This window comes from Amphiprion ocellaris, chromosome 3 (assembly GCF_022539595.1).
Source record: "Amphiprion ocellaris isolate individual 3 ecotype Okinawa chromosome 3, ASM2253959v1, whole genome shotgun sequence".
Lineage (NCBI taxonomy): Eukaryota > Metazoa > Chordata > Actinopteri > Pomacentridae > Amphiprion > Amphiprion ocellaris.
In genome coordinates, this window is record NC_072768.1 from 11,188,816 (window position 1) to 11,216,639 (window position 27,824).

Here is a 27,824-nt window from a genome sequence, read left to right on the forward strand (position 1 = left end):
ACAAAAAAAAAAAACAGTTAATGGGTCAAACGAGATTTATTGGCAAATATGTTTGACACTGGCTTCTGTCCTGCCCAAGGCATTACACAGTATCGAATACAGTACTTCACATTACAAAAAAAAACCCTGCAAATAATAGGACAGGTAGTTAGAGGGGCATGAGGTGATAGGACAACTCTCAACCATTTAATAATCTAACAGAACGCTACATAATCCTATAGACAGTAAGTTTTTTCCTTCTGATGAAATGCAAGTGGATTTATTGACCTTTTAAGTTAAAAATGAGGTACAAAAACAGAAGAGTGACATTGCCATCTCCAGGCTTATTATACTCTTTCAAGTCCTTCACTTGCCGAGGGCTTTGTCAAGATTTGTCTTGATGGCGTCGAGGAAGTCTGTGGTATTGACGTAGTGCTCATTCAGCTTGACACTGAAAAGGTAAGGCAGGACAGAGCAGGTCAGAAAATTCAAAAGTACACTTTAGGAAACAAAACCGCAAAAACAGCACACAGTAAGAATAATCATTTTTACTCTTAGTTCAGCATTAATATCTATTCTATAATTAGCTACAACAATACAGTATTGCTTAAGATTAGAATGGGCGAAACACACAATATACTAAAAAGGCTATGAGTTATTATTTAATTCCTGTTTTTACACATCTCCAGCTTTCAGAAAATAGTGCCCTTTAAAGACAAAAACAATATCCACTCAGAGGCAGATGTGTAAACTGCAATGCCTCATGGATGATAAAGCCTAAAAGAAAACGGCAAGATGTGTGGGAGCTAACGTACGAGCCAGTGCATGTCACCGAGAACAAACCAAACGTGCAGAAAAGGATGGGTAAACAAGATAGCACATACCTCCAACAGGGTTTTAGAAAATGTTGACAGAAATCGTTTATTTGTCCCTGAATCAAAATTGACAACCTGGCAATATGTTTCAATTTGTTTCCCATCACTTATGTTCATTAGAAATGAGGAAAATTCACTCTGAATCAAAATGCGCTTTTAATGTCTAATTTAAGAATCCTTTAAAATCTCCTCCATCCACATTTTGATTTGCATCTAAAACAAAATTTTAATAGCTTTTTTTACTTTCCACGAAACTTCATTGAAATCAGTTACATGTTTACGGCAACCTGCTGAGAAACAAGCAGCAACGAAAACACCATTTCCCCAGCAGAGGTCTAAAACTCCTCAAACATGCCCAAAGATGGGGGCATGTTTACAGCGAGGTTACCAACTTGTATTACATGCAGGCAGGTCAAAATCAGAGCAAATGAAATCATGTCTTGTGTCAATGTTTCAGACCAACAGTGGGGTTTAATCAAAGGGGATATTTTTTTATTGAAAGTTAAAATAAGGATATCAGAGAGAGAGAGCACCAAACCTTATTCGTTTTCTGGGTGCCATTATAGGCTTAATGTCCCAAAACATAAAGATGCTCTGTGGACTAAATGGATCTGTACTTCAAATTAGGGCTGCAACTAATGAGTTTTTGTATGATTGATTAATCTGCAAATTATTTGGTTTATAAAATGCTAGCCAGTGGTGAAAAACGGATGTCACATTTTTCTGGAGCAAGAGGACATCTTCAAATGATTTGTTTTGCTCAGCCAAGAGAGAAGCAGTCAAAAGCTCTCACAGTTGAGATACTTAAATTACAGCATGTTTTTATTTTTTTAATCATTAAAATAGTTACAGATAATTTAAATTAAGGAAATGTCTTGACTCTACTTTAACCCCTATCCCCCTTTGTATATGAAATGATACACTGAAACAACATTGTTTTCTGATGCCTTCCATAACCTTTGTTCGTCTACACATATGTCTTATGCAAGCAGGAACTCTGCATCCATGGATGTGGATTCCTTTTACATAATTTAGCTGGGATGCGTTAAAGTGCTTCTTCTTTTTTCGCTGTCTTTGAGGTCAAAATCAAAATCAGAAGCTGCCCAGGTGCAACATGTTAATTATGTAACTACGCAGCACACCTCCAGACATTTATGCTTGCTATTTGAAGCGCTGACAACTTCATTCAAACTAAGAGAGTGCTGTGATGGATGCTAATGCTGCACGACACTGCATGGATAAAAAAATATTACTATTTCCAGTCACCTCTTCAATCTATACAGGGTGATCTGGAAACAAATCTGCAGCTAGCAGCAAAAACAGCATATATCCAGCATATGAAATGGACATGATGATTTTAGTAATGAAACAACTACATTGCAATGCAAACTAAGGTTTCAACATGGGAATAAACTTACTTGGACAAGCCATGGATGCAGCCTGCAAGGTCCTTGGTCATAATACCACTCTCAACAGTATCGACACACACCTTCTCCAGAGTCTGAGAGAACCTGCAGATAAACAAAAATATTTATTTAAAAAAGCCACGCTTCACAATAGAGTGAATATCTTTTGTAAAATATTATACATCTCTTACTTGATGAGGTCAGGGTTGCCATCAAGCTTGCCTCGGTGCTCCAGGCCTCTGGTCCAGGCAAAAATACTGGCGATGGGGTTGGTGCTGGTCGGCCTTCCCTAAAAGCAGAGTTGAGAATGATGATGACATGTTAAAACACTAAACAAGTGTTTCTTTTCAAATGATCATGTCTATTTTTCTGGTATGGAGCATACCTGTCATATTCAATTTTCAACACATGATGGCAGTATAGCTCCACAGATCACACAGGCTATTTGCAAGAGGATCACTTGGCTTCACACATTTTCTGTTTCGTTTTCCTGTACAGACAGACAAAGACTGACAGCTACTAACCTTCTGGTGCTCGCGATAGTGCCTGGTCACAGTGCCGTGGGCTGCCTCAGCCTCAATGGTCTTTCCGTCAGGGCACACAAGAACCGATGTCATCAGTCCCAGAGAACCGAATCCTAAAACGGGAAACACAAAATCCTTCTTTAGTGCAACCCACATCGACCCAAAACCTGGCAAGCACCTTGTGTGGTTATAGATTTTAGTATTTCATAACAGCATCATTTCCATAGAAGAGGCAGAAGTGTTGCTTTTCAAATATCTCACCCTGTGCAAGAATATCAGACTGAACATCTCCATCGTAGTTCTTGCAAGCCCACACGAAGGCTCCAGAAGACTTCAGCACTTGTGCGACCATATCATCAATAAGCCTGTGCTCATACCAGATCTTCAGTTTGTCGAACTCTGGCTTGTAATTCCTGCAGGATGCACAAAAACATGTTAATTAGAGCTCATCTCAGAAAAAGGGCAGTTTAAGAATGACCCTTATGTGTGCACGAAAAACTGAAACACCAAAACAGACACTCACTTTTCAAAGATATCCTGGAAGATGTCTTTGAATCTGCCATCATAGGCTTTCAGAATGGTGTTCTTTGTGCTCATATACAGGGGCCACTTCTTGCCAATAGCGTACTGGAAGCAGCTGTGTGCAAAGCCTGTAATAGACTGATGAAGGGGGAAAAAGAAACAAACATTTCACGACTGCTGTAGGTTTTATCAGTAGTAGAGAGGTGAACAACCTTCCCCTTGTCACAGTGAAAGTCATCTACTACGACCTCTGGTGTTGTTAAACCAAACAGACTGCTGATGGAGGCAAACAAAAAAGTAGCGAAGCAGGTTAGAATGAGGTGAGTCTATGGCAACGACTTGTGTCATTTTTCAAAAGCATTTTTGGTAAAACAGAAGGGTAATGTCTGGTTTCTTTAAACATGAAGTCAAAAATACAAAGGTTATGGGCTGCGATACCAGGGATAACAATCCTGACAGTGGTGGAAACTACAATTATGGCCAAGATTTCGGCAAATGCTGCACCACTTTCTATGCTTCTCAGTGCTGAATTAAGGGAAAAAAAAATTAAAATAACATTTTTTACACATCTTATTAACAAACTGGGATTCAAATATGAAAAAAGGAGACAATTGAAATTAAATAAATTGATAGAGGACAGTTGATTTAAGTTATTTGTCATGCTTAATTAACCAAAGTAACTGTGGTACCATATAAATGTCAAGCAAATTTGAAGCAAACTTTGATTACGTCGCAAAATGGAAAGAAAGCTTGTTTTTATTAACTGCTTTGGAGCAAATAAACCGGGCTAGTTTATGTTAGCTGAGACTCACTTGGCTACAACAAAACCACAAAAGCATGAAGAAGCCGCAAACCTGGAAACCAAATGTTTGCCAGCAGCCAACTTCAAGAAAAAGAAAACTAAAAACAACCAAACCAGCCGTCTTGACCATACACAACTGAAAAATGACAGAGATCTTCCTGAATTTAGCTTAGTTGGGCATTTATTCGTTCATGTCAGCTAGTATTGGCCAGGTTTCATGCTCTCCAGAGTTTCGAGGACTGAACCGGCTGGGAGTTAAATGTTTTCAGAACGTGTTCAGAAAAGGCGTTTACATCTCCAATGGGACGCATTAATTCTTTTTTTAATTATGCCGTTTCCACTAACCTTTTCTAATGTGATACTTGCACAAAAACACACTATGGAAACACAGCTACTGTTGCGTTGGGTGACACTTCTTCTTGAGAAAAGAACTGCAGTTTCTTTTGAGTAAATTTCACATGAAATGGTTCTACTGCTCCCAACAAATACAATTTCTAAACTTCCTTCCCTCAGTATGAAGGGACTTGAAGCAATGTTCTCGTAATGAGAGGTAGACCATTGCTGCTGCTGGTCCCTTTATGGGATTTGTGGACAATAATGATAATACTGATTCTCATCTATAATATTTTTAAAGTAGATGTATTCGCTCACCTCATCTGTGTTGTACATGCCCATTCCACAGCCGCCGGCGGGAAAGTCATAGACCTCCCATTCCTTGTTGGTACTACCGTCAGCAGGTGAGAAGATGATCTTAAATTTTCCGGGCTTATCCACAACAAAGTCTGTTGCTCTGTACTGTAAACGAAACACAGAACGTTTTATTAACCTACATAAATTTTAAATTGATCTTAAAATTCCTTGTTTTGCTCTGGCTTTGGGTTCAATCTGAAATGCTCGAAGATTCACCTGATCACCGAAGGCGTGTCTGCCGATGGTGATGGGCTGCGTCCAGCCTGGAACAAGCCTGGGAATGTTCTTGCAGATGATTGGCTCACGGAAGACAGTGCCGCCCAAGATGTTCCTGATGGTTCCGTTGGGGCTCTTCCACATCTTCTTCAGGCTAAACTCTACATGGAAAAACAGAAATTACAGTAGAATGAAAAAATAAACCACGATTCTGAACAATAGAATCACTGTTTCATCTGTGGGCACCGAGTCAAATGATTGTGAACTCCGAATTTAGTGTTACAATTTTAAAAATAAAAACAATTACAGAAAACGGTATTCATATGTAAATTTGGCTGTTGGCAGTTGTTTTTATGATTAACAAAATTTGCCAAAAGCACAAGTGCATTAATAAACCATTTAATTGCAGTTCTGTCCTCCTAATGTTCTGCCCTCCTGAATTTTAACTACCTGAAAATTACATGCAAATAGGTACACAAAGTGAAATGTGAGATGTTTGACATTTTATTTTGTTATGTCTACATATCAAACAATCTGTTTCTTATCGAAGCAAGGTTTATTAATTCAACTGCTTTAAATTCAACAATTCCACTTGATAAACATTGTAAAGCAGCAAATTGTCTAATCAGCCTCACTTGCTGATGTGTTGCCATCAGTTTTGCGAGGCAATCTACAGACTCTACTCACTGGATGTCACTGTTTATTGCTTTTAATGTATGTCTGTCTACCCAAAGTTCCCATTTAAAAAAACAATTTTAATAGCATACATTGCACTGTAATAAAAAGTAGTGTTTTTGTTGCTGTGTGAGCATTTGCCTTAGTGATAATCAGAATCAAAATCAGATTTATCGGCCATGTATGTAAACACATAGAATAGAAGAATGTCACTCCAGTGTTTTCTTGCTCGAAAAGAATATCAAAATAAAGCACATGCATTTTAACAAAGGAAGCAGGTTACAGAAGAGAAATGAGAGTTTAACGACTATGTGCAACTATAGATATGTGTAGAAAAGCATGTCTAAAGTGAGAGTTTTAGTGCAAATAACATAATTAACAATAATAGCAATAAAGCTATTCCACTCGTCTTTGTAATTATACATTCAAAGTGATAAACCCCATGAAGAAACTAACTGAATTCTCAATCAGAGCTTTATTCTTTAATTTTGTCATTGCCATTTGGCAGATGCCAGCCTAGAGGGGAAGGGAAAAGGGGCAGAGAGAGAGGGACAGCATGCAACAACGACCAGTTGCCAGGAACTGAACTGTAGACATTGCACTTAAGCACATAAGAGCCTTAACCATAAAGCTACTGGATGCATCAGTTGTAGCTGTATTGAAGTTGTTAGCATCTATTGTATGAGAAATAAAAAACTGTGTTGAGCCCTAAACTGTATTCTGGTGATGAACATTAAAATCATTCTGGCAGCAAGGCAGTGAGAAAGTCTAAAGTGCTCTGAAATTAGAAATGTAGAATACTCAGAGATCTGGTAAAGACCTTCAACTCTGGCTTCGTCAGGTGTGATGGTGGCACACTTAACCGCCACATGGTATTTCTTAGTAGCCAGGGCAGAGTCGATGGTGACCTGGTCATCAGTCTGGTCGCGGTATGGCAGACCCAGGTCATAATACTTCAGCTCAACATCGACGTTGGACAGGATAAGCTAAAGAACCAAAAATAAAACAAACACAAAACAAAAATTAGCATCTACAACTTAGTCTAACTACAGGAGTACGCTATTTTCCTGCCTGAAAAACAGTTTTCAGTCATATTTCCTCTGAAAGTACATGAATATATCTGGGATTGCTAACAGGACAGCAGAGCCCATTATTAGTTTGTTCAGTGGTTAACCCTCCAGCTTCACTGTGTTTCCTTCAACAGCCAACAACATCTGCTCTCTCCAGAGGCAATCAGCCAGTGAGTGAACAAAACATCACAAAAGCCCCTCCCCGACATCATATATCCATAATCCACCACATAGTCCTTCCCACACATCCACGTGTCAGCCTGTGCATAAAAATAGGCAAGTCAGATGGAGCGGGCTTTCCCTCTTCTGAGACCCTCACCCCTTCACCCCTGGACGCCACTGTATTACCTTCTCTTTGATGAACTCCCAGATGATCCTGGTCATCTCATCTCCGTCCATCTCCACCACCGGCTGGGCCACTTTGATGCGTTTGTCGGCATCTGACAATCATACGAACAAAAGGGGTTAAGGACAACTAGTGAGACCATTGAACAACAACTGTAAAGACAGGAAAAAACGTTGATTAGAAAATATACTGAGAGATCCTGATCTGTTTCTTAAAGTTCAAGGCAACCAGCTGGTCTGACCAACAGTTCACATCACAAAGACTTTAAGTTTACTGTTGACTATGTTTTTCAAAAAGGATCAAATCTGCTTATTTTTAAATTAAATTGTTGCTTTAAAAAAGATGCCAACACAAAACTGTCCAGTGGTTACCTGCAGACTGCCTCACCAATCAACTACTTGTTTCTACTCCATTCAGAAGTTCTTGCCATTGCTTGCCTGTTAATCCCACAGCAATCGTTTTACCAGTATAACTGGTGCTGCATTACTAGCCGACTGACCAGACAATTTGAATAAATAAAACATTTTAAACATTTAATATTGGGGATTTTGAGCCTACATTGTTAGTATCCATGCTTTTTAGTGAAAAGTCTTTCTGTCCCGCATTTGCTGGCGTTTTACTGTGTATCTTCATGCATTACTGTCTGACAGACAGGCTTAATTCAACACTGTTCACCGCTGTACTACTTGCCAAAAATCTATAGCTGGAACCTACATTTGGCCAATCCAAAAATCCCAATTCAAGGTACCCAATTACGCAAAAAATATATTGTTGGTTCTACTCTTTTTCCACAGTCCAAGTTTATACTCCAAAACCCATAATAACAATTACAGAATAAAAAACAAACTTTGTGATTGCATTATTTTATGCCTAAAAAATAACCACCTGTGTATGTTCATGTTTAGCTGCATTACACTTTAATAGAGAAGTATACTTTATTTCCACCTCACAGTTGACTTTTTAAGACGGTCCCTTAACTCCTTTGGCTTCCACCAGGATCAACATGGATTAGTATCTCTAATCATATCTGCTCAGTGTGTGAGAGTCCTGCCAGCAGGACAATTTCACTGAATAGAAAAGTACAGGGGGAGGTGCAGAGGATCAAGTGAGTCTCAGATTTCCCAGCCGAGTTAATGCTCCCCACTGCTACCAATGCCTTCCCAGAGTAGGGAAAGTAAACATGAGATGTCCGCTGGAAATGTTACACAACCAGTTGATTAATGTACAGGGCCCTATAGATAAAATTACTGAAATGCAAAAAAAATTGTGTAGGTTGGAGAAGACATTTGACTTAGTAACACCTGCTGTGCTCTCGCTCTGTGCTCCAAACATGACACGAGACCTGCTGACTATGGAAACATGGTGACCATGTACTGAAAATAACCCCATAGGAAAGACAGTTGCGACCTTCATGTTACAATCATGTTACACAACAGTAGACAGATGCAGACAGGGAAAAAAAAAAATCTGTGACAGCACTATGGAAAGCCAACATGTGTTTCTGAATTTCTCTGCTGGCAGCCTCACTCACCATCATTTGGACTCTGTCTTATTATTAGCACCACACACTCTTTTAGCAACTAAACAGTAAAAATTAAAGAGAGTCTTAGGGGGGGTTTCCATTTTAGAAAAGTGCACCATGTGACAAAGGAAACTGAAAGTCACTTTGTCAGCATTGTTACTTTGAAATACATCTGCTAAGATAACTGTAGCTATTTCAAAACAGCAAGCAGATACAATGGCTAAAACTGTGAACCAAGCAGTACTATTTTTACTGGAATTCTTCTTTCTTTTTAGACTTTTCCCCAAGTTGACAGTTAGATACAGCAATTTTCATCATTAGAGCTGAAACAATAAGTCCATCAAGAGCAAAACAAACCAGAATGTTTAGAACTGATTACTTAAGTGCTGTTTCTGGGGGGGGAAAAAATCACAGATTCTCACTATCTGTTGAAAGCCTTTCTTTGTGAAACATGAAATTAGACAGGACATTTTGGGGGTAAGGACTATCGGTCAACCAAAAAAGTACAAAGACATATCCTGGGGCTTTAAGAGTTTTGGTATCTTTCACGATTATCTGACATGTCATAAGCTCAGTGATGAATTTTGACAAGAATCTGCAGATTTATCCCCAATAAAAAAAACTATTCCTTGTCACTCTATTTGTCAACACAGTAGAAAAGAACACAATTCGTCAAAAAGTGCATTGAAATCAGCTATTCTAAGCCCACATCATTAATATTACTATGTGTAGGCCTATAATGTTCATGACAAAGATGGGTGGCAGAATTATTAACTACCTCAAAACACAAAAATGTGACCTGGAGTTTTAAAAATATTCTAACAGCCTGCGTCCTTCTCTATCTGCTTTTGGAAGAGTAGACTGCTGCAGTGCATCATGGGTACTGCTACTGGCTGGCATCATTTGTGACTCGTCAAACCTAAATCTGCGAAAACAGGACTCTCCTATCACAATGCAGGGGGAGGGGAGTGCAGAAGAGAGCTGAGCAGGTTATGTAACTTCTGAGTGTATGAACAAACTGGACGCTGAAGGGGGAGCTGAAACACAGTCATGTGGGCCTGCCTGCCACATCATTTGCTTATACATTAGATATATGTCTGCAAGATTTGCTAATCCTTGAAGCCTAAGATAAAACCAGGTATTAGCAGAAATATGCAACCAAACATCCTACGGTTTGAAACACTGCATGAAGGTACGGTTGATTTGACTGCAACTGTCTGCAGTCTTCATTGAAAATAATGTTTAAAAGCACAAAAAGCATGAAGAGTTGCAAAACAGAGGTTCAATATTGTTAAGATGTTTTGAAACAATCTCCATTACAAATCTGGATTTTGGAGATGAACCCAAAACATTTTTAAAATAATACCTTTCGTTAACAAAAACGGGAAATTTGAATGTGTTATCTCAATCAGGTGTCAGCAAATGTGTCTGCATGTTATACAAAATCTTTAAATCATGGCTCCAGACCAGGAAACTTCTAATGAAAGAATCGGTAAACAAGACTAACAATCCGACCTAGCTATAAGTGCCAACTTTGAGTATTTAGTGGTCCTAAATACCGTCTGTGGCACAAGGTGCTTACAACTAATTTTAAAACTGAACTAAGAGGTGCGACGTGTGCCCCATTACTTGTGCAATGTGCATGAAGGGCAAACTGTCAAAGAAAATCTAAAACAATGTGTGTCTTAAGATGAGAGGAACAGCCATCGATTATGCATTCTTTCTGGCTAACCATCAACAAAGAGGGACACCTTAAACCACCTTAGTTTTAATCCTATACCGAGAAAAGACACTTACAATGTAAACAAGACGATTACAGCTAAGCTGCAGACACGACTGCAGACTGCAGTTAAAGGGTCACTTAAGGACCAGCTGAACCGCAGACACAAACGGAAGCCACGGTGAATGCAAAGGTTTGCAGTTTACAGATTGAAGCTGGAGGCTGATGAGAGCAGCGCACCTTATCTTTGTGACATCCAACAAAACAGCTGGCCAATTTTACGAGCACAATGAAATTTAAAAGGGAGAGCAGTAAAGATCTCCTACTAAAGACAGTGCAACTTGTGACTGCAATAAGGCAAATCCTTGTCAATCTTGGACTTATAGCCTGGCACATAGCTTTATATCACACATAATTGTGACAAACTCACTAAAGGAATATAAGCTTTCACAATTTTCCACTTGCCCTGAAGAGTACACTCCTCTTTTGCTTGAACCTTAGACACTACTGGGCTATGATCATCCACTATCACTATTTAGTTATGCTACAAAGCTCAAATGACATGTTAATTCAATCACACCCGAGCCAAGGCGCCCTTCATTTGACCCACTACTTGATAAACACAGTCTGGTCATGCTAGTTCTGGTTTGCATTTAAATCACCAATGCTTATTCAGTTTCTAACTGCTGCTTTCTGCTGAGCTCACAGTGGAAATTTCAACCTCTCCTCTAAAACCACAAAAAAGCAATCGAACTGGATTGCTCTCCTGGCACTGGTGTAAAAGAAACAGACAAATTAGCTAACATTTAGAGCCATCATAAAAGTAACAAACCGCAGAAGGTTTTGCAGTCTAAATGCCAGGGTCTTAAGCGGTGAAAATGTGCAGGTCTGAGCCGCAGTCTGGATGTAGCCCAGATGGAAACAGCATGTAGGACACTGGCAACGGCAGCCATTGCTCTCTATAGCGGAGACTCGTATGCGGTGGCTGACCTTGGGAAAAGTTTTCCAAGTCATTGTCTCACTAACAACATGACATCTTAGGAACACCTCATCAATTTGGACTTGGACAGACATTTTGACATATTTTTTTATGGGCCACCGGTTGTATTTTCTGCCCCACCGGCGAAGCAATAAAATGCCCGCAAAGACAGCTAAAAACAGAGCGTCCGTTTGATTCATCTGCTGCCAGTTTCGGCACCGCGGTCATTTATCGTGGATTTATTCCGTCTTTCGCAGGAGAAGCGGCGCGCAGACAAGCACTGCCGCATCTGTTTTATTTATAGATTTGAGAGGTGTTCATGTTTAATTCATATCTGTGACGGAATATCTTCACCCCGTCCTCAACTGCTCCTTAAAGTTTGAATGGAGGATGACAAAGACAGCTCTCCCCCACTGCTCCGACGGTTCGCTGCTTCGGCCTCTCGACGTTTTCCATCTTCCTCCTCATTATCAAAACAACCTGCTCTCAACCCGCCATATTACACTCATTTAGACACTGGGAGGCGTTCAGAGCATCACTGCCTCTGAGCTCAGAAAACCATTAAAGCTATTAACAGCATCCCGGTTGGCTAACAGCAACTTGGCTAGCATGGCTGCGTTAGCTCGGCGTCACCGGCTTCGTAACGGTTGACTGATTTTGTTGCTAGGCTGCCGCTACGTTAGCTAACCAAACAACCGGGGTTACGCTTTAAAAAAACCCGCACATTAACACAACGCGGTTAACGGTGAACGTATTGATGCTGAGGATGACCTCGGTTATCTCTCTCTTCACTCACAGTTTCTTTGTTGCAAAGTCTGGCAATTTGCAGCCGGTGCCAGCACCGCGGGGTTTCTGGAAAAAGCCGCGCCGGCAGACCTCGAAAGAGTGCTGAGGACTTTCAGATATCCAGCCATGTCTCCCCGGCCCGGATCACTTTGCGGTTAACACTCGACGAAACTCAGAGCAAAGAGGGGGCAAAGCGCTCCGAGGTTCTCTGCAATATAGTCGGCAGCAGCAGCAGCACCGCCCTTCTTCCCTCCTCGGCGGGACACGCTGGTGTCTACGTCAGAGGCACACAGACTCAAGAGGAGGAACCGACACTTAACAGCCGTTAAACTCCTCTCAGCCCCGGTGTACCGTCTGTACCCGCCGCTCCGCGTCCGATAGAAGGTCACCGCAGTGTTTTCACATTAAACGTCCCATGTGCTGAAACTCCATTTGGTGTTGTGTGGTTGTCATGAACTTGCAGGTGTAAAGTGAAAGACGTTCGCTTTCATTATTCCTCAGATCCCCCACAACTAGACAGTCTCTCATCTTGACAAGTCAGCGAGGTCTTCGAGGTCGGCCATTCAGAAAAAAAGTTGACTCTCAGTCCAGCTGGCTTATTTACTTTTCTACAGCTGCCACGACTCAATCAAAAATGTCTCAGTCACAAGCAAAGTGCACCAAATGCTCTGCTGTTGGCTGCAAGAATGAACACAGGAGTCTTTATGCACTCCCAGCATCTGATATACTGAGGAGACTGTGGGTTACTTTTATTTTTGATGGCAATGTCACCACAGCAATAGGGAAATCCTTAGTATTAGTACATGGACCAATTTAGCTAATGTTGCCATTATTTGATCATATGTCTACATGTCTCATGAGCTCTGTGGAAACTGCAACATTCAGGGACATTCGGTGATGGTGGAAATTTTAAGGTTGATTGGAAGCTAGTAAACAAGGCCTGGGTGAGTTACTGTGCTTTCAAGTTGCAGTACAACCTTAATGAAGTCTGTTTAATCTGCAGAATCCCTCTTCATTCATCCCAGCTCTTCACTGAACACCTTTGCACTTTACAGATTGCAAAAAATATACATATATAATAATCACAAATAAAAAAATGAAAAAAAATCCTATTACCTCTCGCACTACCTGTAGGTACCAAGGTCCTGTCACACTTGAACTTGTTTTATGGCACTTATCCAGGTTGTTTTCTCCTTACTAGATCCTTGTTTGTGTTGTGTCTAATCTCAGATATATGTTGCTGTGGATGAAAGCGTCTGCCAAATGAAATTGTAGAATTGTAGAACCTAAAGTCAGCCAGTGTTTACATCATTTTACTTTGTCTCCTACTCTTGTGTTCAAATATACTGTATTTTAATACAGTTGAATCATCAATAAAGCTTTTCACATTTACATATTTTTTCTGTTTTTGTTTCAAAGAACAGATAGTAAGTGAAATATTAAAAATACTATTTTTAAAAATACATGTTAACTGACAGTCCCTTCATAGCCATTTCCCTGCTGCAGCTCAAGAATACAAATTTTATAGCCATCACATTGTCTGACAAGGTCACCATACACATAAGTTTAAAAACAACAACTGTGCTGTAAATTCAACAATATTTTAATGTAAAATGATCACTCAGAGAGAAAGTCCTGGTCTCACCCACTCATTGCTGTCTCTACTGGCTGCTTTATGGTCAACTGTGCTGTCAATCACAGATGTAGGGAGAGTCTTCTTTTAGCAGCTCAGCTGTATTTACAGCTACAGACACTGATGGAGCTCATTTAGAACTGGGCCAATACCAGGAGTCTTACAGTCGTGGGAAAATGAACCACTTGGAGCTTTAAAAAAAAAATAAAATTAAATTTAAAAAAAAAAAGGAAGATGCATTCTGGGAGCATGTGAGAGTTTTTTCAATTTTCTGAAAATGTCACAGTATGAGCACTTTTAATATATAATACTCTACCACAAACTGCAGAAATCTGTCACATCCTCTAAATATCTTAGAGGATTTTGTGGTTGCTCATGAAAATGGGTTAAGAAGCTCCAACGATAACTGTCCTCCTGACCACTAGATGTAATCAGATTTGTCCAGTCTTTTCTTGGATGATAGTGGCTGTGAAAATCTTTAAATGGCATTTAAATAATTTTGCTTGTGGGAGTAAATCAAAAGAAATGAATTGACAGTTCAAATATCTGTGTGTTCTTTCTTTTTTTGTACAATGTACATACACAAGCTTTCAAAAAAGACATTAAAATGAGAGTAATATGCAGCATTATCCAAAAACTTGAACAAAAAAATGCAATTTTTTTCTGTAATATGTGAAATTGTAACAGTTTGACTTTTGAGGGAAGATGCTCCTACTGATATGAGGTAAGAACAATGGCAATGATCAAACCATTGAAACAAAAATCAAATATAATATCTGTCTGTGCTATCTAACATTTATCTTGCAGTAACTAAGACAATGCCAAAATTTGAAAATGCATTTAATATTAAGCACAAGTAGCAAGTTTGTAATGACTGAAATAACTTATAAGGGAAAAATAACTACATTTAGTTATATAATAACAAAGCTGTAGTCTGTTCTAATAGAATTATCCTCTACATTTGTTCAGTTATACATACTTCCTGTGAACATAAATCTGTATTTTATTATGTTGAATAACTGCAAGATCATAGCTGATAATGACTAATAGCAATGTATAATAATTCTACATCTTGTCAATTGCATAAGATTTTGCTCAAGAGTTTTTCAGCAATAAATCACCATATCTCTAAATGCATCACACTTGTTGCCAAATAATACTGAGTTGATGAGAACCCACTGAAATGAACCAGCATATACAGATGGCTGAGAAAGTCAACAAACCTGAACCCTTGACCCTTACAGTTATGGGGATCCAGTGGCTCCGTTATGCTGTGGGAGTCATTTGCTGACTTGGTTTGGGTCCACTTGTCCTCTTAGAGTGAAGGGTCACTAGAAAATCAGTATGAAGTTCTTCTGAAGAGTCACATTTATGTCACGATTCAATCCTGATGTGTGTGGTCTCTTCCAGAATGGAAGTGGCCCCATCCATAGTTCACAAGAGTCATATTATGAATTATATACAATGACTTCTACCGTCACCGGGTCACAACACAATCGAACACCTATGAAAGATTTTTGTCTGAAATTTTAGACTTTGCTCTCTACCACCATCAGCAAAACAACAAGCAAGGAAAGATCATTTGGAAGAATGAAAGTTCACCCCACCAGTAGATTGAAAAATCAATGTCAAGACACACTGAAGCTGTTCAATTGAAACACTTTATGTTGATTATACCCTGAATTTGTCAGTATGACATAGCATTAAGAATATCTGCAGAATAACGAAGATGATAATGAATATATGATGGCATATTTCTCCATGTTGTTAATGCAGTTCTATAATAATAACAATAATCACAACAATCATAATGAGAAAGAGATCTAGAACATTAAACATTTTACAATACAATATGACTGTAAAATGTACAGGCTATAACCTCACATTATCAGGTCTACACAGTCTTATACATACATTCTGGATTGTAAAAGCATGCTGTAAAAATTACCAAGAATATCATATATTTAAATTGGTGATGTGGATAACATACAGAGCTTTGCACATATGAATATTTGCATATAAATACCTCATTAAAAAGCCATATTTTATATATCATTGATTATATAATAAGTTAATGTTATAATTCTACATGATCTAGTTTAGTATACCTACAATAATGTTTGCTTTAATACAGGATATGTATAGAAATACACAATTCATTCAAAATAAAATCTAAAGGGCAGCAGTGATATTATTCTAAAAAGCTCTAACTGTATGTCCCAATTACCACAAAGAACAGATTAGAAGTTTGGCGTCAAGGTGGAGCAGAAATACGCTCAAGTAAACATGAAGACCTTGTGAAGATGACAAAAATACAAAATCATCTGCAGGATGGGTACAGGATAGTCACATTCCAAAATGTCTCAGTAGAGGGCTCTCTAATTTTAGCAGGGGAAGGTTACCATACTGGGAGAAAGATTGGGAAGTGTGCAGCGCAGTCACATGACAGGTTTGGTTGTGAGCCAGTGCAAGAGACAGCCAGGTCACCTCTGAAGTACTCTTACATGTGAGAGTATGGGGGCCTCACTGAGACAAAAGCTATACAGAGCTAACAAAATGCAGGAATATGCACGCTATATCTCAGTCTGTATGAACAACAATCTTCCACAACTTGTGTTTAGAACATTATGGAGAAGGTCAGTGAAGGTCAGCTGTGTTTGTCCCTGAAAAGCGCACTTCAGTCCTGCATATGTAATGACAGACTGTAGTAACGAAGAATGTGGTTATTGTGGTCATGCAGAGGACAGTGGCTGTTATGTAATCCACTGACTTTCCACTGTAACCCTTGAACTCTTGGTATGTAGGCATGCCTGCATACATCCACCTTCAGACACACTTGGCAGCCATTCTCAGATGTCACCCTGTAAACCCCAAGGTCAAACCTTTATAGTCCTCGTCCAGACGGAACTGCTCAATTGTGCTTTAAGGTTTGGAGAAAGACATTCCTCGTAGATCTGACACAGTGTTATTGTGCTCTCAGACAATAAGCAGGGAGCTGAATGTCTTATTTCAAGAGTCAGTTGCTCAGCTGAAGCACTGATCAGGCTTTAATTTAGATTTGAGGGTGTAGGCCGATGCTATTATTACTGTCATCTTGGTGCTGCTGGTGGGTTTCTCCTTTTGTCTGCTCATACAACAGTGGAGGCACATCTTCCTGAGCTCGTAGGAGTTTAGGATATCAATTGATGCTAAAGTACTCAATATAGCATCAAAACAAATGCTCTTATGCTTTATTGGTAACTGTGGATCTTTAAAAAACACACACTCAATCTGGGACCTAGTGTGATGTATGTGCTCCATCTACTGGAGTCATTTAGAAGACAATGAGACTGTGTTGATAAGCCTACAGTGACCTCTGCTGGATGGAGAATTCCTTTAAAATAATGGATTAGTTAATTTCCTAACAATAATTTACAGCAATTGGGGACTCAAGGGGAAGTTGTAATCTGTTATTCTGAAAGGTTCTAACTTTATGAAGTGAAGTACCCTAGAACGGAATATGATGTTGATTTTGTGTTTTATAAGAAAAAACGGAATTGAATTGAACAAAAAATATACACAGAACTGCAACTTTAGCTTATTATCTTAAGATGGAAATTTCTCTTGAAGTCAGGAAACACAGACTAGAACATACTGTCCATATTAAAAGGCATATCCCGTGCTAATCCCCCAATATAATCTGACAGTGAACTATACGATGTGCTATTTGACAGAATAAATGCAGAGTACTGACAGTAGTTAAAATGATGCAAACAAAAAAGAAAAAAAAACTCACGAAAATGAAGCCCAGGGAAGCTGCTTTCTGTATATTTAAGCAGACAGTAACATCAATTCACACTTTCAAGGAGTAAAATAACTCACCTGTTTTACTTTGATAAGCCTTTTTTATTATTATTTTTACCTCCACAACCATAGAAAATTATAATATTTAAAAAGATGATGATTTAAATGATTGTGGCCACGGTGAATACAATAGTTATTGTTATATTTTGATTTCATTTTACTGTATTTAATATTAGTTATTGTAGTATTGGATAAAGTATTGTAGAAGATTAAGCTTAATATGTTGCCAGGGATATTTGTAACTAATCTTGTTTCTCTATAGGAAAGTTTCTCAGAGTGTGTTGTTTTAAATATATGGATATAATGGTAAGTAAATAAATAATGCTGAATTAAAAACGTTGACTTTTTTCTTTGTAATTGTATCTTTTTTGTCCTCCTTGTAAATGTATTAAAATTATACTGTTCTCTAAATAAAATAAAATAAAATAAAATTAAATAAAATAGCTCAAAGTACTTTTAAATATAAAAAAAAGTGTCACAAGACTTTTCTGTGGCAGTAAGTTACAATTTTACAGGTTGAACTAACTTCCTTCAAAGAGTTTGGGGATTATTAAACAGAAGGACCAATAGGATTTCCCCACAGTGTGTCGGGAGGCGGGACTTCCTGGTATGGAGCTGTGTTATGTAGCTGTACACCAAAGTGAGGTCTTCCTGAGGACATTTCTGCTTGTTTTTAATAATTGTGCGACTCTATTTTGATGCAACCGCGGCGACAGACTTTGTGGTTGAACAGAAACTCATCGGAGACCCTGCAGTCGGACTTGAACAGAAACATCTTCGTTATCAGTAACAGTTTGAGTTAGCAGAGAGATGAGGACCTTAGCCGCTGCGAGCTCATTTGTTTTTCACTATCCCAAAACTATTGCTGTGGTCACAGTAACAGGTAATTTCTGCACCGATCTGACACAGACTTTCTTTATATAAGAATGGATGCTATGTTAAAGGAGAAAGCAAGTGGCTCCTATAGTCTAATGGTTAATATATCTGTTTGTGATGTTTTGCTATGAACTATCCTTATACAGACACTAACTGGTTGTTATTGGAGTAAATGAGCCTTAAAATGGCAAGTCAGCTTTCATTGATGATTTTCTTTCATGTTTGTTATCAATGTGAATATATATATATATATATATATATATATATATATATATATATATATATATATATATATATATATATATATATATGGTAAATTTGTTAAACTGTAAACTTTAATTTTATACAATGAAAACCAATGCCTTTATTTAGTTTTTTATTTAAGCAACCTGACAAGTTAATTTTTTGTTTAGTAATTGTAGCATTAGAGCTCAGATTAAGCGCTTAATAACTAACACAATATTTCCATTGGATTATGTTTGCATAGGAATTTACATCCTTGCCTTAATTCTTGTTTGTTTGTCATCTGCCAAACAGTTTTTGTAGACATATCCTACAAATCAAGAAAACAACAATTTTACTGTCAGTTGATCCTGCAGTTATTTCCTAATGAATCCACTAATCATATAATCTAAGAAATATCCAAAAATATCAAAATGATGCTCATCAAAACTTCCTGCAACGGGGGTCGAAACAAGTAAAGACTCCACCATAATGCAAAACATCTAAACATATATATATATATATATATATATATATATATATATATATATATATATATATATATATATATATATATATATATATATAGACGTGCCTATGCTCTGTTGGAAGTGTTAGTGAGTCGTAAGTACGGTTAACTGCCAAACTGTAAAACAATATTTCATTTACAATGATATGAAGCAGACAAAAACTACATATTTTTATATATGAGGAGGCAGAATCATAAACAAAATTTTGTTTGAAAAATGACCTAACTAATCAGTTCTGTTTATTACCTAATTAATTTACTAGCAATTTCATGTCTAATTAATTGATGATTAACAATGGTTTCTGTATGCGTTGAATAAAGTTGACCTTTGAATCTGTGCAGTTTTCTTCTTTCTCTGCGAGGTAAAGGGGGTTTTGATTAGTGGAGATTTACAATTGTAACTGTCATTTTTACAGGACTGGGGCTTTTTGGTGTGAAGAAATGGATGGCAGGTGGTGTGTGTCGCAGCAAAGCCCGGTTAGATGGAAAAACCGTCCTGATCACTGGAGGCAACACTGGGATTGGCAAAGAAACTGCTGTTGACATGGCTAGAAGAGGTTAGTGGTTTACTGGGGTTTACAGTGGAAGTTGTGATCTAATATCTGATAAAAAAGTTATTTATCTGCTGTGTTACAGGTGCGAGAGTAATTCTGGCCTGCAGAGACATGGACAGAGCTAATAAAGCTGCAGAGGATGTGAGAAAGAAGAGCGGAAACGACAATGTGATTGTGAAAAAGTTGGACTTGGCATCTCTCCAGTCAGTTCGCCAACTGGCCAAAGACATTCTAGCAAGTGAAGAGCGGTTGGATGTGCTCATCAATAATGCAGGTGGATAAATAAATCACATTTGACCTCTGAGGGGTTGCTATATTATATACCAAGAGCTAGGTGGTAAGCAAGCCTCCACTGATATTCTTGTTTTTAGGTATTATGAGCTGTCCAAAGTGGCAGACTGAAGATGGCTTTGAAATGCAGTTTGGGGTGAACCACCTGGGCCACTTCCTTTTAACTAACTGTCTGTTGGATCTCCTGAAGAAGTCGGCGCCGAGCCGCATTGTCAATGTCTCCAGTTTAGCGCATGAAAGAGGTGCAGTTTTTCCTCTTTTTCTGTTTTATTTCAGGATATTTATCTGTCAGGAGTGTAATCAACACAAAAACACCACATCTGTTAATAAGGATCTCCTGCTTTAACTCAACAGGTCAAATCTACTTTGATGACATAAACCAGGATAAAGATTACCGCCCTTGGAAGAGCTACTCTCAAAGTAAACTAGCTAATGTCCTCTTTACCAAGGAGCTTGCCAGCAGGCTGCAAGGTATTGTATCTTTTTTCTATCTCACACCAGATTATATATATTTATATCTCTCACTACACACTGTGTAGTATTTAAAACAGTGTCTGTTATATTTATCTTGCTGTCAGTTTTTAAATTCTGAGCTTTTTGGCTTTATGTCCAACATTTTGTCATTTTGCAGATACCAAAGTCACAACATACAGTCTCCACCCTGGAGTGATCCGGACTGAGCTTGGTCGACACTTCTGGCCCACCATGCCCCTGTGGAAGAGAGTAGTATATACGCCACTTATGTTCTTCATCAAGAGTCCAACAGAAGGGGCTCAGACCACCATCTACTGCGCTGTGGAGGAAAGCCTGCAGAACGAGAGCGGACTCTACTACAGGTCAGTGCATAATGTTGTTCTTTTTGATGTGGTTTCAGGTCATTTGATTTAACATATACTTATCATTACAGTTTGGCCATGTGGGAACAACGGAACACACTGAAAATCAACACTGATGTGCTATATTATGTCATACAGTTGGGATTGTGAACATGTTGGAAAGCACATTATGCACCAATGTGACTAATATCCCAGCAGCTTAATACAATATCTCCAGCTAGGTTATTTGCAAATATGGGATATCAATCCAATACCAGTGCTTTATTTCACCCATATTTAAAATCTGTGGGCCACTGCATTAGACTAAGTGGAGTCATTTTTATGAAAGGTAACATGATGTTAGGGATTGCTGTATTCACTGACTAATAACTGACAGTGAGAACAACTGAATATTCCATTAACACCAACAAAGAAACTGCAATTAATGTGGGTCAGCCACGTTGTGTCCAGTCTGCCTATTGAGGTCAAAATCAACACCAATTCCAATCTAGTGAATCAGCTGACAGAGCAGCATTAGCATTCATCTGGAGTCATGTGTCTGGCCATCTGATGAATGCTAATTCAATATTCACTCACCTTTTAACTCTGTTTTGCTCTCCTCTGACTCCCGAGGGACAAAGCTCACAAAATCTTCCACTATGACCACCAGCTAATCGCTAGCTTTGTCTGTCAGCTGTTTGGTACTGGGCAGGTAGGGTACATTGAGTTCATTGGAGCTTTTTTTTTTTATAGCTGCAGGTAAAAATTAAGTGGATGAGAGCAGAGCTGTGGGCTGGAAAACCCAAACAAAAGAAATTTAGAGGCCAGACAAACATGTGGCTTTCAGACAATATGTACATTACAATAATGATTTGATTAAGCATTATTATTATTTAAAGTATTTTAGTGCTATTTTAAAACTAGACATTGACACAAGGACCCTCCTTAAGACAGGAATTTAAGATTGGGTATTAATGCAGGGCCCGTTTGAGAAGAATTTACTACATTAGTAGATTTTGTGCTTTTGTATACATATATCCATACTCCAGACAAAGTAACTGCCAGTATAATCACCAAGTGCCATACAGTGGAACTGTGGCTTTTGATGCTTTTTAACAACGTCCCACTCTGCCTAGTTGGTAATCTTGCCTTTGCAGAAAGCGAATTTATCTTTATTACTGCAGACATTATCTTAGCTCTGAGCTTTCTGACAGTTCAGCCATTTACCCGTGAATGACTGTTTGACATTTAAGAGGCTGCACGTGTTCACCTTTTTTCCGTGATTTAAAAAGGCTCAGACTCTCTAAACCTTTCTGTACATTTTCATTTCTGCTGTCTCGAAATCCAAGAAAATGAAAGTTCTTCATAACGGGGTGAATAAACACAAAATCTGATTCCTGTTTGGTTGCAAATTAAGTGGCTGACAGTGATATATTGGATAGATAAATGTCAAATGCCTCGATATATTGCTTGTCACGTAGCCATCTGAATTTCCAACATTATCTTTGACAAAATATTGCAAGTTACACATGTGATTGCTGTTGTTGCTCACAGTTTTTTGTATGTGTTTAACACTAAATTCTGCTCTGATTACAGTGACTGTGCCCCTAAAACGGCAGCCCCTCAGGGTCTGGATGATGAAGCTGCCAAGAAGCTGTGGGATCTGAGTGCCTCTATGGTTGGTCTGACAAAATCACAGTGACACTGATGATGACAATGATGATGATGATGACTGTCAGCATCACAGTACCAATGGGCTGCCAAGTGGCCTGAGGAAGTACTGGTGCTCTTTCTAATGAGCATCTGTGGGGCTTCTAGCAGCTGAGCTTCGGCTTAATGTGACAAACGAGTTAACAAGCAAACAACAGAAATTCACAAGTGATAGACATTTATTTAGAATATACAACAAACTACTTGCAAAAATACTATGGAATAAATTAAGTTTTTTTTCTTAAACAGAAGCAGTGCTTCACAGGTACGTTACATGGAAGCTGTGTGATCTTTAGTTTTGATTGCCATTAGCGTGAAATGACATTTTACTTGAAGTTTCACCGAAGTCTGTATTGGCTAAGGGCTTGAATGTCATTCAGTGTTACTTGGATTAATCGTATATGAATTACATGTGCTCTGGCAAGCTTTTGTAACACTGTTAATAGTGACATTTTTTTTTAACTCCTGGGCAATAAAGTGCTGTTCTATATAGCCCATAATTTTACCTGCTTCTTAAGGCATATTGTTCATTCACATCATGTGTATTCATCGTGAGTCTTCATTCTGTTCCATGTGAGACCAACAATATTGAAAGAAAACACATGTTGGTTAACATGAATTAAAATGGTCTTACTACAATAACTGTATCTGCTCGGTCTTTTTTAGGTTTCTTGATCTTGAAGGCACTTTGTACAGAATTGCTACAGTCAAATTTCATCTTACTCAAAGCTACATCTCAGACAAGTGCATCACATTTTTTTTTTCTTCTCTGGAAAAAGTCCATTAACGGTGCTAATTACATATGCACAAAGTGCACCCAAGTGGCCTGCTGGCTACAAATGAACCCTGTATGTTCCCTACACATTACATCATCATGTAAGAGAGCTAGTTCAGAGGAAAGGTGCCATGTCTTGGCATTTACATTCAAAACTGTAATACATATACAGAAGATGTGGTGCAGTCAAAAGACAGTAATCCTTAAGGTCGGGTGTAACAAAGGGAGGAACTCTATCTATATTGCTCAGTTTCAGTGTATGTATATATATATATATGTTCTAAATTATACATTATTCAACATTTAGATGGCTGTGTGTCTACACAACTGAACCTATGGATGTGCTTCCTGGCGATTTATGGTGTTAACGTTTCCACTTCCACAACATTTGCTGCATGAATGCCATCCCTAATTAATGAGCAACTTCTTCAAAATCAGAAAGCTGTTTCATCTGCTCCACTTGCATAGAGTGCCTTCTCACGAGCTTCTTCTTCGACTTGAGGCCACCTCTCTTTGGTGTGTTTGGTGCTACTGGAGCTATAGATCTAATACCTGTGGCCAGTGGTGAGGAGGGCTTGGTGCTGGCCCCGATATCAGGAATGGGAGGGTTTGGGTTGATGTTGAGAGGAGGCAGGTGGCCAGGCCTGGTGTGGGAGATGTGGTCCAGCAGCAGCGTGCCCGAGCCCCTCCTCTCCAGGAGGCCGGGTGCTCGCCTGCGTGCTGTGCTGGGAGAGGATGTGCTGGCATTGCTGTCTAGAGATTCTCGCGAGCTGGTCAGCATCACAAGCGGAGAGGTGTTTAGTTTCCTTCGCTCCACTGGGACCTTAGGAGAGTCTGACATGGCAGAGTCTGAATAGAGCTGCGAGTCTGAGTCATAGTGATCGTTTCCTAGACGTCTTCTGTGCATTGTGTCTCTCAGACCAGCCAGTCCACTGCTGCAGCTGCTGCTCTCCTGCTCTGTGGGCACAGTGCTACGCCGTGCCAGTGGCTGGTGCTGGCCTAGAGATCTTTCATACGATGGTTTAGCTGTTGGAGGAATAGATATTGAGGTTGTCATTTTGCAGGGCTGGTCACCCACTAGTGGGAATAAGCTGTCCTTCCCATCCACACTGTTCTGTCGGGATAAAGCTGACCTCTTGCTCAGGGAGAGCCCATTTACGCCTGCAACAACGTCCTCATCAGAGCTTGCTTTCTTACTCTCCTCATGGGCGGCAGCTGCAGCCAGGACAGACGGCGCAATCAGGCCCCACGGTTCTGATTGCAGCCGCTTGAGCTGAGGCAGACGCGCACGTTTGGGGTTTGCGGGCCGGCGTGTTGGAGACGTGGGCCCATTGGCAAGCTTTGCAGCTGCACTGGAGGTTTTTAGCTTTGTCTGGAAACTAAAGACTGTGTTTTGTTGTTCTTGCTCAGGGGTGGGAGATGCAGTAACATCAATGTCAGAGGGAGAGGTACAGTATGCTGGGGAAGACCTCTCAACCAGCTCTGGTGATGGAGGGACGTTTAGATACTGTTTGGTAGTTTTGGTGCCAGATGGTGACTTGTCTGTTGTGATTATGATTACCTCCTTGCCTTTAGCTTTGCATGCATCCAGGAGTAGTTTTAGCGTCTTCTTATCATCTGCGTTGATGGCGTAGACCAGAGCAGAAGCTCCACTCCTGTCCTCTAGACTGGGATCAGCACCGTTGCTCAGCAAGTGATCCACCACTTCATGTCCAGCCCTGTGGATGCATGAGTGCATTAGAGCTGTTCTGCCCGCTTTGTCCTGTATGTTAGGGTCTGCCTGGTTGTCCAGCAGATATTTCACCAGCTTTGACTTGCCCACACTCTGCTGGTCAGTGTGTGTGGACATGCAGGCCACCATGAGCGGCGTCTCTCCACGTTCATTGCTCTCGTTGATGTATGCGCCTCCTTCCAACAGGAGCCTGGTGAGTCTCAAGCGTCTGAGCCATACTGCTTTCAGGAGTGAGTTTCCATCTGTCCGCAGCTCCAGAATATCTGCCATTTCCCAGCCAGTCACAGATCTTCACAGCACTGAACTTACAGCTCACAGCCCTTTGAACAAATTGTGGAATTAGTTCAGCTTACATTACAAAATCTTGTAATTAAGACTCATTGTGTTTTTTCTAATGATTTGGTAAATTATGACTACCAGCAGGTGGCAGCCTGCTACAACATCAAGATATTAATATATTTTACTATTACAGAGCTTTGATATATAGAATACATTTATGAAAAGATAACTCAGAAGCAGTGTGTACACAGTGTAGTGTTCCTAAACTGGTGGTGCCCATGCCCAAAAATCAAGAAGATAGCATGGCACCCTACCTGTTAGATTCACAAACACTACTGATAGTGGATCAAGTACTGTTATTTGGATCTCAAATTCAAAGTTCATCATTTTATATCTGTGAAAACGGCACATTATGCGTCTTTCTATCTTATTTGTTGAAAAATAAAAGCCTCCATCATCCAGCACAGGCGCGCAAAAACATCAACCTTGTTGATTTTTTTTTCTAATGCAGCATAAAAGGTTGTTAAGAAACTGTTCGTTAACATGATGATTTATATCTCATTTTTAAAAAAAGAGGGACACAAACATCTGTTTAAACTAGTGACATTAAATAACGGAACACTGTGAGCTGCTGGAGTCGCTCTCCATGGTTCTCATTTTGGAGAACTTGGCGACAGAGACGCGCTTCGGTACAAATCGTTTCGTTGATTGTCTCATTCTCCATTAAATCCTGTATTTGGCATTTTACTTAGAATGTCAATATTGATGTTCAACTATTAGCCATACAGCACGTGGTGTGTGTAATACAAGAGGTTTACAGGTTCACCCAGTCTCCTTTAGCACCGACGAAAGAGAACGACTTAAAGTTGAATTCCAAATTAACCTTCGTTTCCAATAATTTTGTAACGTTGCAAATTACGCACAACAAACTTAGTGTCTGTTTTTTCTTACCTGGTCAAAGATGAGATTTTCCATGTTCAAAGTAACCGGCGCTTTGTCATCAAGAAGGAAAATATCAAAGGGGGAAATGATTGATGATTCAAAACTGAAAGTTTCTCGCAGCTCTTCCCAAAAATCCCCTTTTTTCAGGCGTGACTCTTCCCATCGACGCGTCCTAGTTGAGGTGACAGTGCGCCGTAGCTCTCTGGCACCATAGCACATGAGCGGTGTGGCTTTTGTTATGGAGGCACACTACATCAGTCCAATGGGGAGTATTCCTTTCACTGCGCACTCAAGGATCACAACCTGGAGACGCTGCAGGTTATAAATAACTTACTTTCTTGCTAGTTGAATGAAACGTGTATGCTCTTGACGTCAGAGTCGACCAGAATAAACTGCGTCTGATGAAAAACCTCTGTCCTGATCTTTATATCTGCCAGGCACAAGCAAAACGAGTGCCACCTCCTAAAGACATGCAAATGTCCCCCTTCTCTCTCTCCGACTCCTTTATTTCTCTGTGTGTATTTTATTTAAATGATTTCAGAGGAACAATTTGTAGATTAAATCAGTTTGGCCTCTGAAAATGAGGGAATTGCAGTTTTTGCAGCACCTACTGACAATGATGCTTTTAAAATTTGTGTGCCTCATATAGTTAGTCTGTGCTATAAATAAGATTTGATTTTTCTGCGATGGGAGCATCAGAGTTAGAATAAAGGCAGGCTTCCTATCTGCCGTGTTATAAAGACAAATCAGCTGTAAAATGTGACAAAAGAATCTGTTCTGGATCATCGTCACTCTGCTTTTCACAGGAAATTCCAATATGATACATGAGCTTTCCTATTCATTACAATGAGAAAACATAATATTATGTAAGCACTCATTAGGTCGAATATAGCATTAATTGATAATTTGCTTATAGTTTATTTGTGCAGATATCCAATCTGTTTTGTCTCCAACTGGTATGCTTCTCTGCTCAACAAATTAAGAGAGATACAGCAAAATATTGTGCACCTATATATATTTACAGTACAATTAAAGAGGCCAAAACTTGTAGCAGCCATCACAGCTATACAGCCTAATAGGGACATTTCTATTTTTAGGTTGCTATGAGACAGCACAGAAGCAGTTTCTAATGAGAACAGTGATGTTCTCAGCCCTGCAAGAAGGAACAGGTAAATCAGACGCATAACATTCCACCAAAGGAAGGAGAACATTTACGGCATTTACGCAAATATGTTTTTATGGTGGTGCTTAATTTTTTTATTTTATTTTTTGTTTTTTGCTGTCGTGGGTAAGCCACCAGCACCACGTTCGATCATTAGTCCTTTGACCCCTGCTCTTTTCCTCTGAGGCTGGGACTAATCACTTTATTACCCATCCAAACACTTGACGTCTCAGGACTGCAGTTGTCAATGCTGGCAGTGATTTCTCACCTGTGATTGCCTTTTCAGTCCCCAAGGATGTGTTGTTTACGAGGCACATGGAGAAGGTGGTTTTTATGAAACAGGACACGC

The 27,824-nt window shown here is 39.4% G+C and overlaps 3 protein-coding genes across 3 annotated transcripts; 1 reads left to right on the top strand and 2 right to left on the bottom strand.

The window, feature by feature from the left end:
* Positions 1–17: 17 nt before the first annotated feature.
* Positions 18–12,327, bottom strand: idh2 (isocitrate dehydrogenase (NADP(+)) 2). Its single transcript, XM_023290581.3, has 11 exons — positions 12,123–12,327; positions 7,108–7,199; positions 6,510–6,675; positions 5,015–5,175; positions 4,760–4,903; positions 3,308–3,444; positions 3,046–3,197; positions 2,785–2,897; positions 2,452–2,549; positions 2,273–2,365; positions 18–430 (listed from the first exon to the last, which is right to left on the bottom strand). The coding sequence occupies exons 1-11, from the start codon at positions 12,238–12,240 to the stop codon at positions 346–348; spliced, it is 1,359 nt and encodes a 452-aa protein (XP_023146349.1). The 5' UTR covers positions 12,241–12,327; the 3' UTR covers positions 18–345.
* Positions 12,328–18,195: 5,868 nt separating this feature from the next.
* LOC111582092 (retinol dehydrogenase 13-like) lies at positions 18,196–23,227 on the top strand. The gene is made up of 7 exons (XM_023290582.3): positions 18,196–18,471; positions 19,632–19,772; positions 19,852–20,043; positions 20,141–20,302; positions 20,415–20,531; positions 20,692–20,896; positions 22,472–23,227. Exons 1-7 carry the CDS (start codon positions 18,399–18,401, stop codon positions 22,575–22,577), a joined length of 996 nt encoding a protein of 331 aa, XP_023146350.1. The 5' UTR covers positions 18,196–18,398; the 3' UTR covers positions 22,578–23,227.
* On the bottom strand, positions 22,747–26,679 carry ankrd34c (ankyrin repeat domain 34C). The gene is made up of 2 exons (XM_023290587.3): positions 26,323–26,679; positions 22,747–25,412 (listed from the first exon to the last, which is right to left on the bottom strand). Exon 2 carries the CDS (start codon positions 25,360–25,362, stop codon positions 23,773–23,775), a length of 1,590 nt encoding a protein of 529 aa, XP_023146355.2. The 5' UTR covers positions 25,363–25,412; positions 26,323–26,679; the 3' UTR covers positions 22,747–23,772.
* Positions 26,680–27,824: the final 1,145 nt, after the last annotated feature.

Bases quoted from the DNA above. Each gene is read 5' to 3' on its own strand.
- idh2 (XM_023290581.3), bottom strand. From the start codon at position 12,240: ATGGCTGGATATCTGAAAGTCCTCAGCACTCTTTCGAGGTCTGCCGGC. The intron at 7,200-12,122 runs GTGAGTGAAGAG...TATGATTGTCAG, and splicing joins GACTTTGCAACAAAGAAACT to ATGCCGACAAACGCATCAAA. The intron at 431-2,272 runs GTAAGTTTATTC...TTACCTTTTCAG, and splicing joins TGCATCCATGGCTTGTCCAA to TGTCAAGCTGAATGAGCACT.
- LOC111582092 (XM_023290582.3), top strand. From the start codon at position 18,399: ATGAGGACCTTAGCCGCTGCGAGCTCATTTGTTTTTCACTATCCCAAA. The intron at 18,472-19,631 runs GTAATTTCTGCA...TCATTTTTACAG, and splicing joins TGCTGTGGTCACAGTAACAG to GACTGGGGCTTTTTGGTGTG. The intron at 20,897-22,471 runs GTCAGTGCATAA...CTCTGATTACAG, and splicing joins GAGAGCGGACTCTACTACAG to TGACTGTGCCCCTAAAACGG.
- ankrd34c (XM_023290587.3), bottom strand. From the start codon at position 25,362: ATGGCAGATATTCTGGAGCTGCGGACAGATGGAAACTCACTCCTGAAA.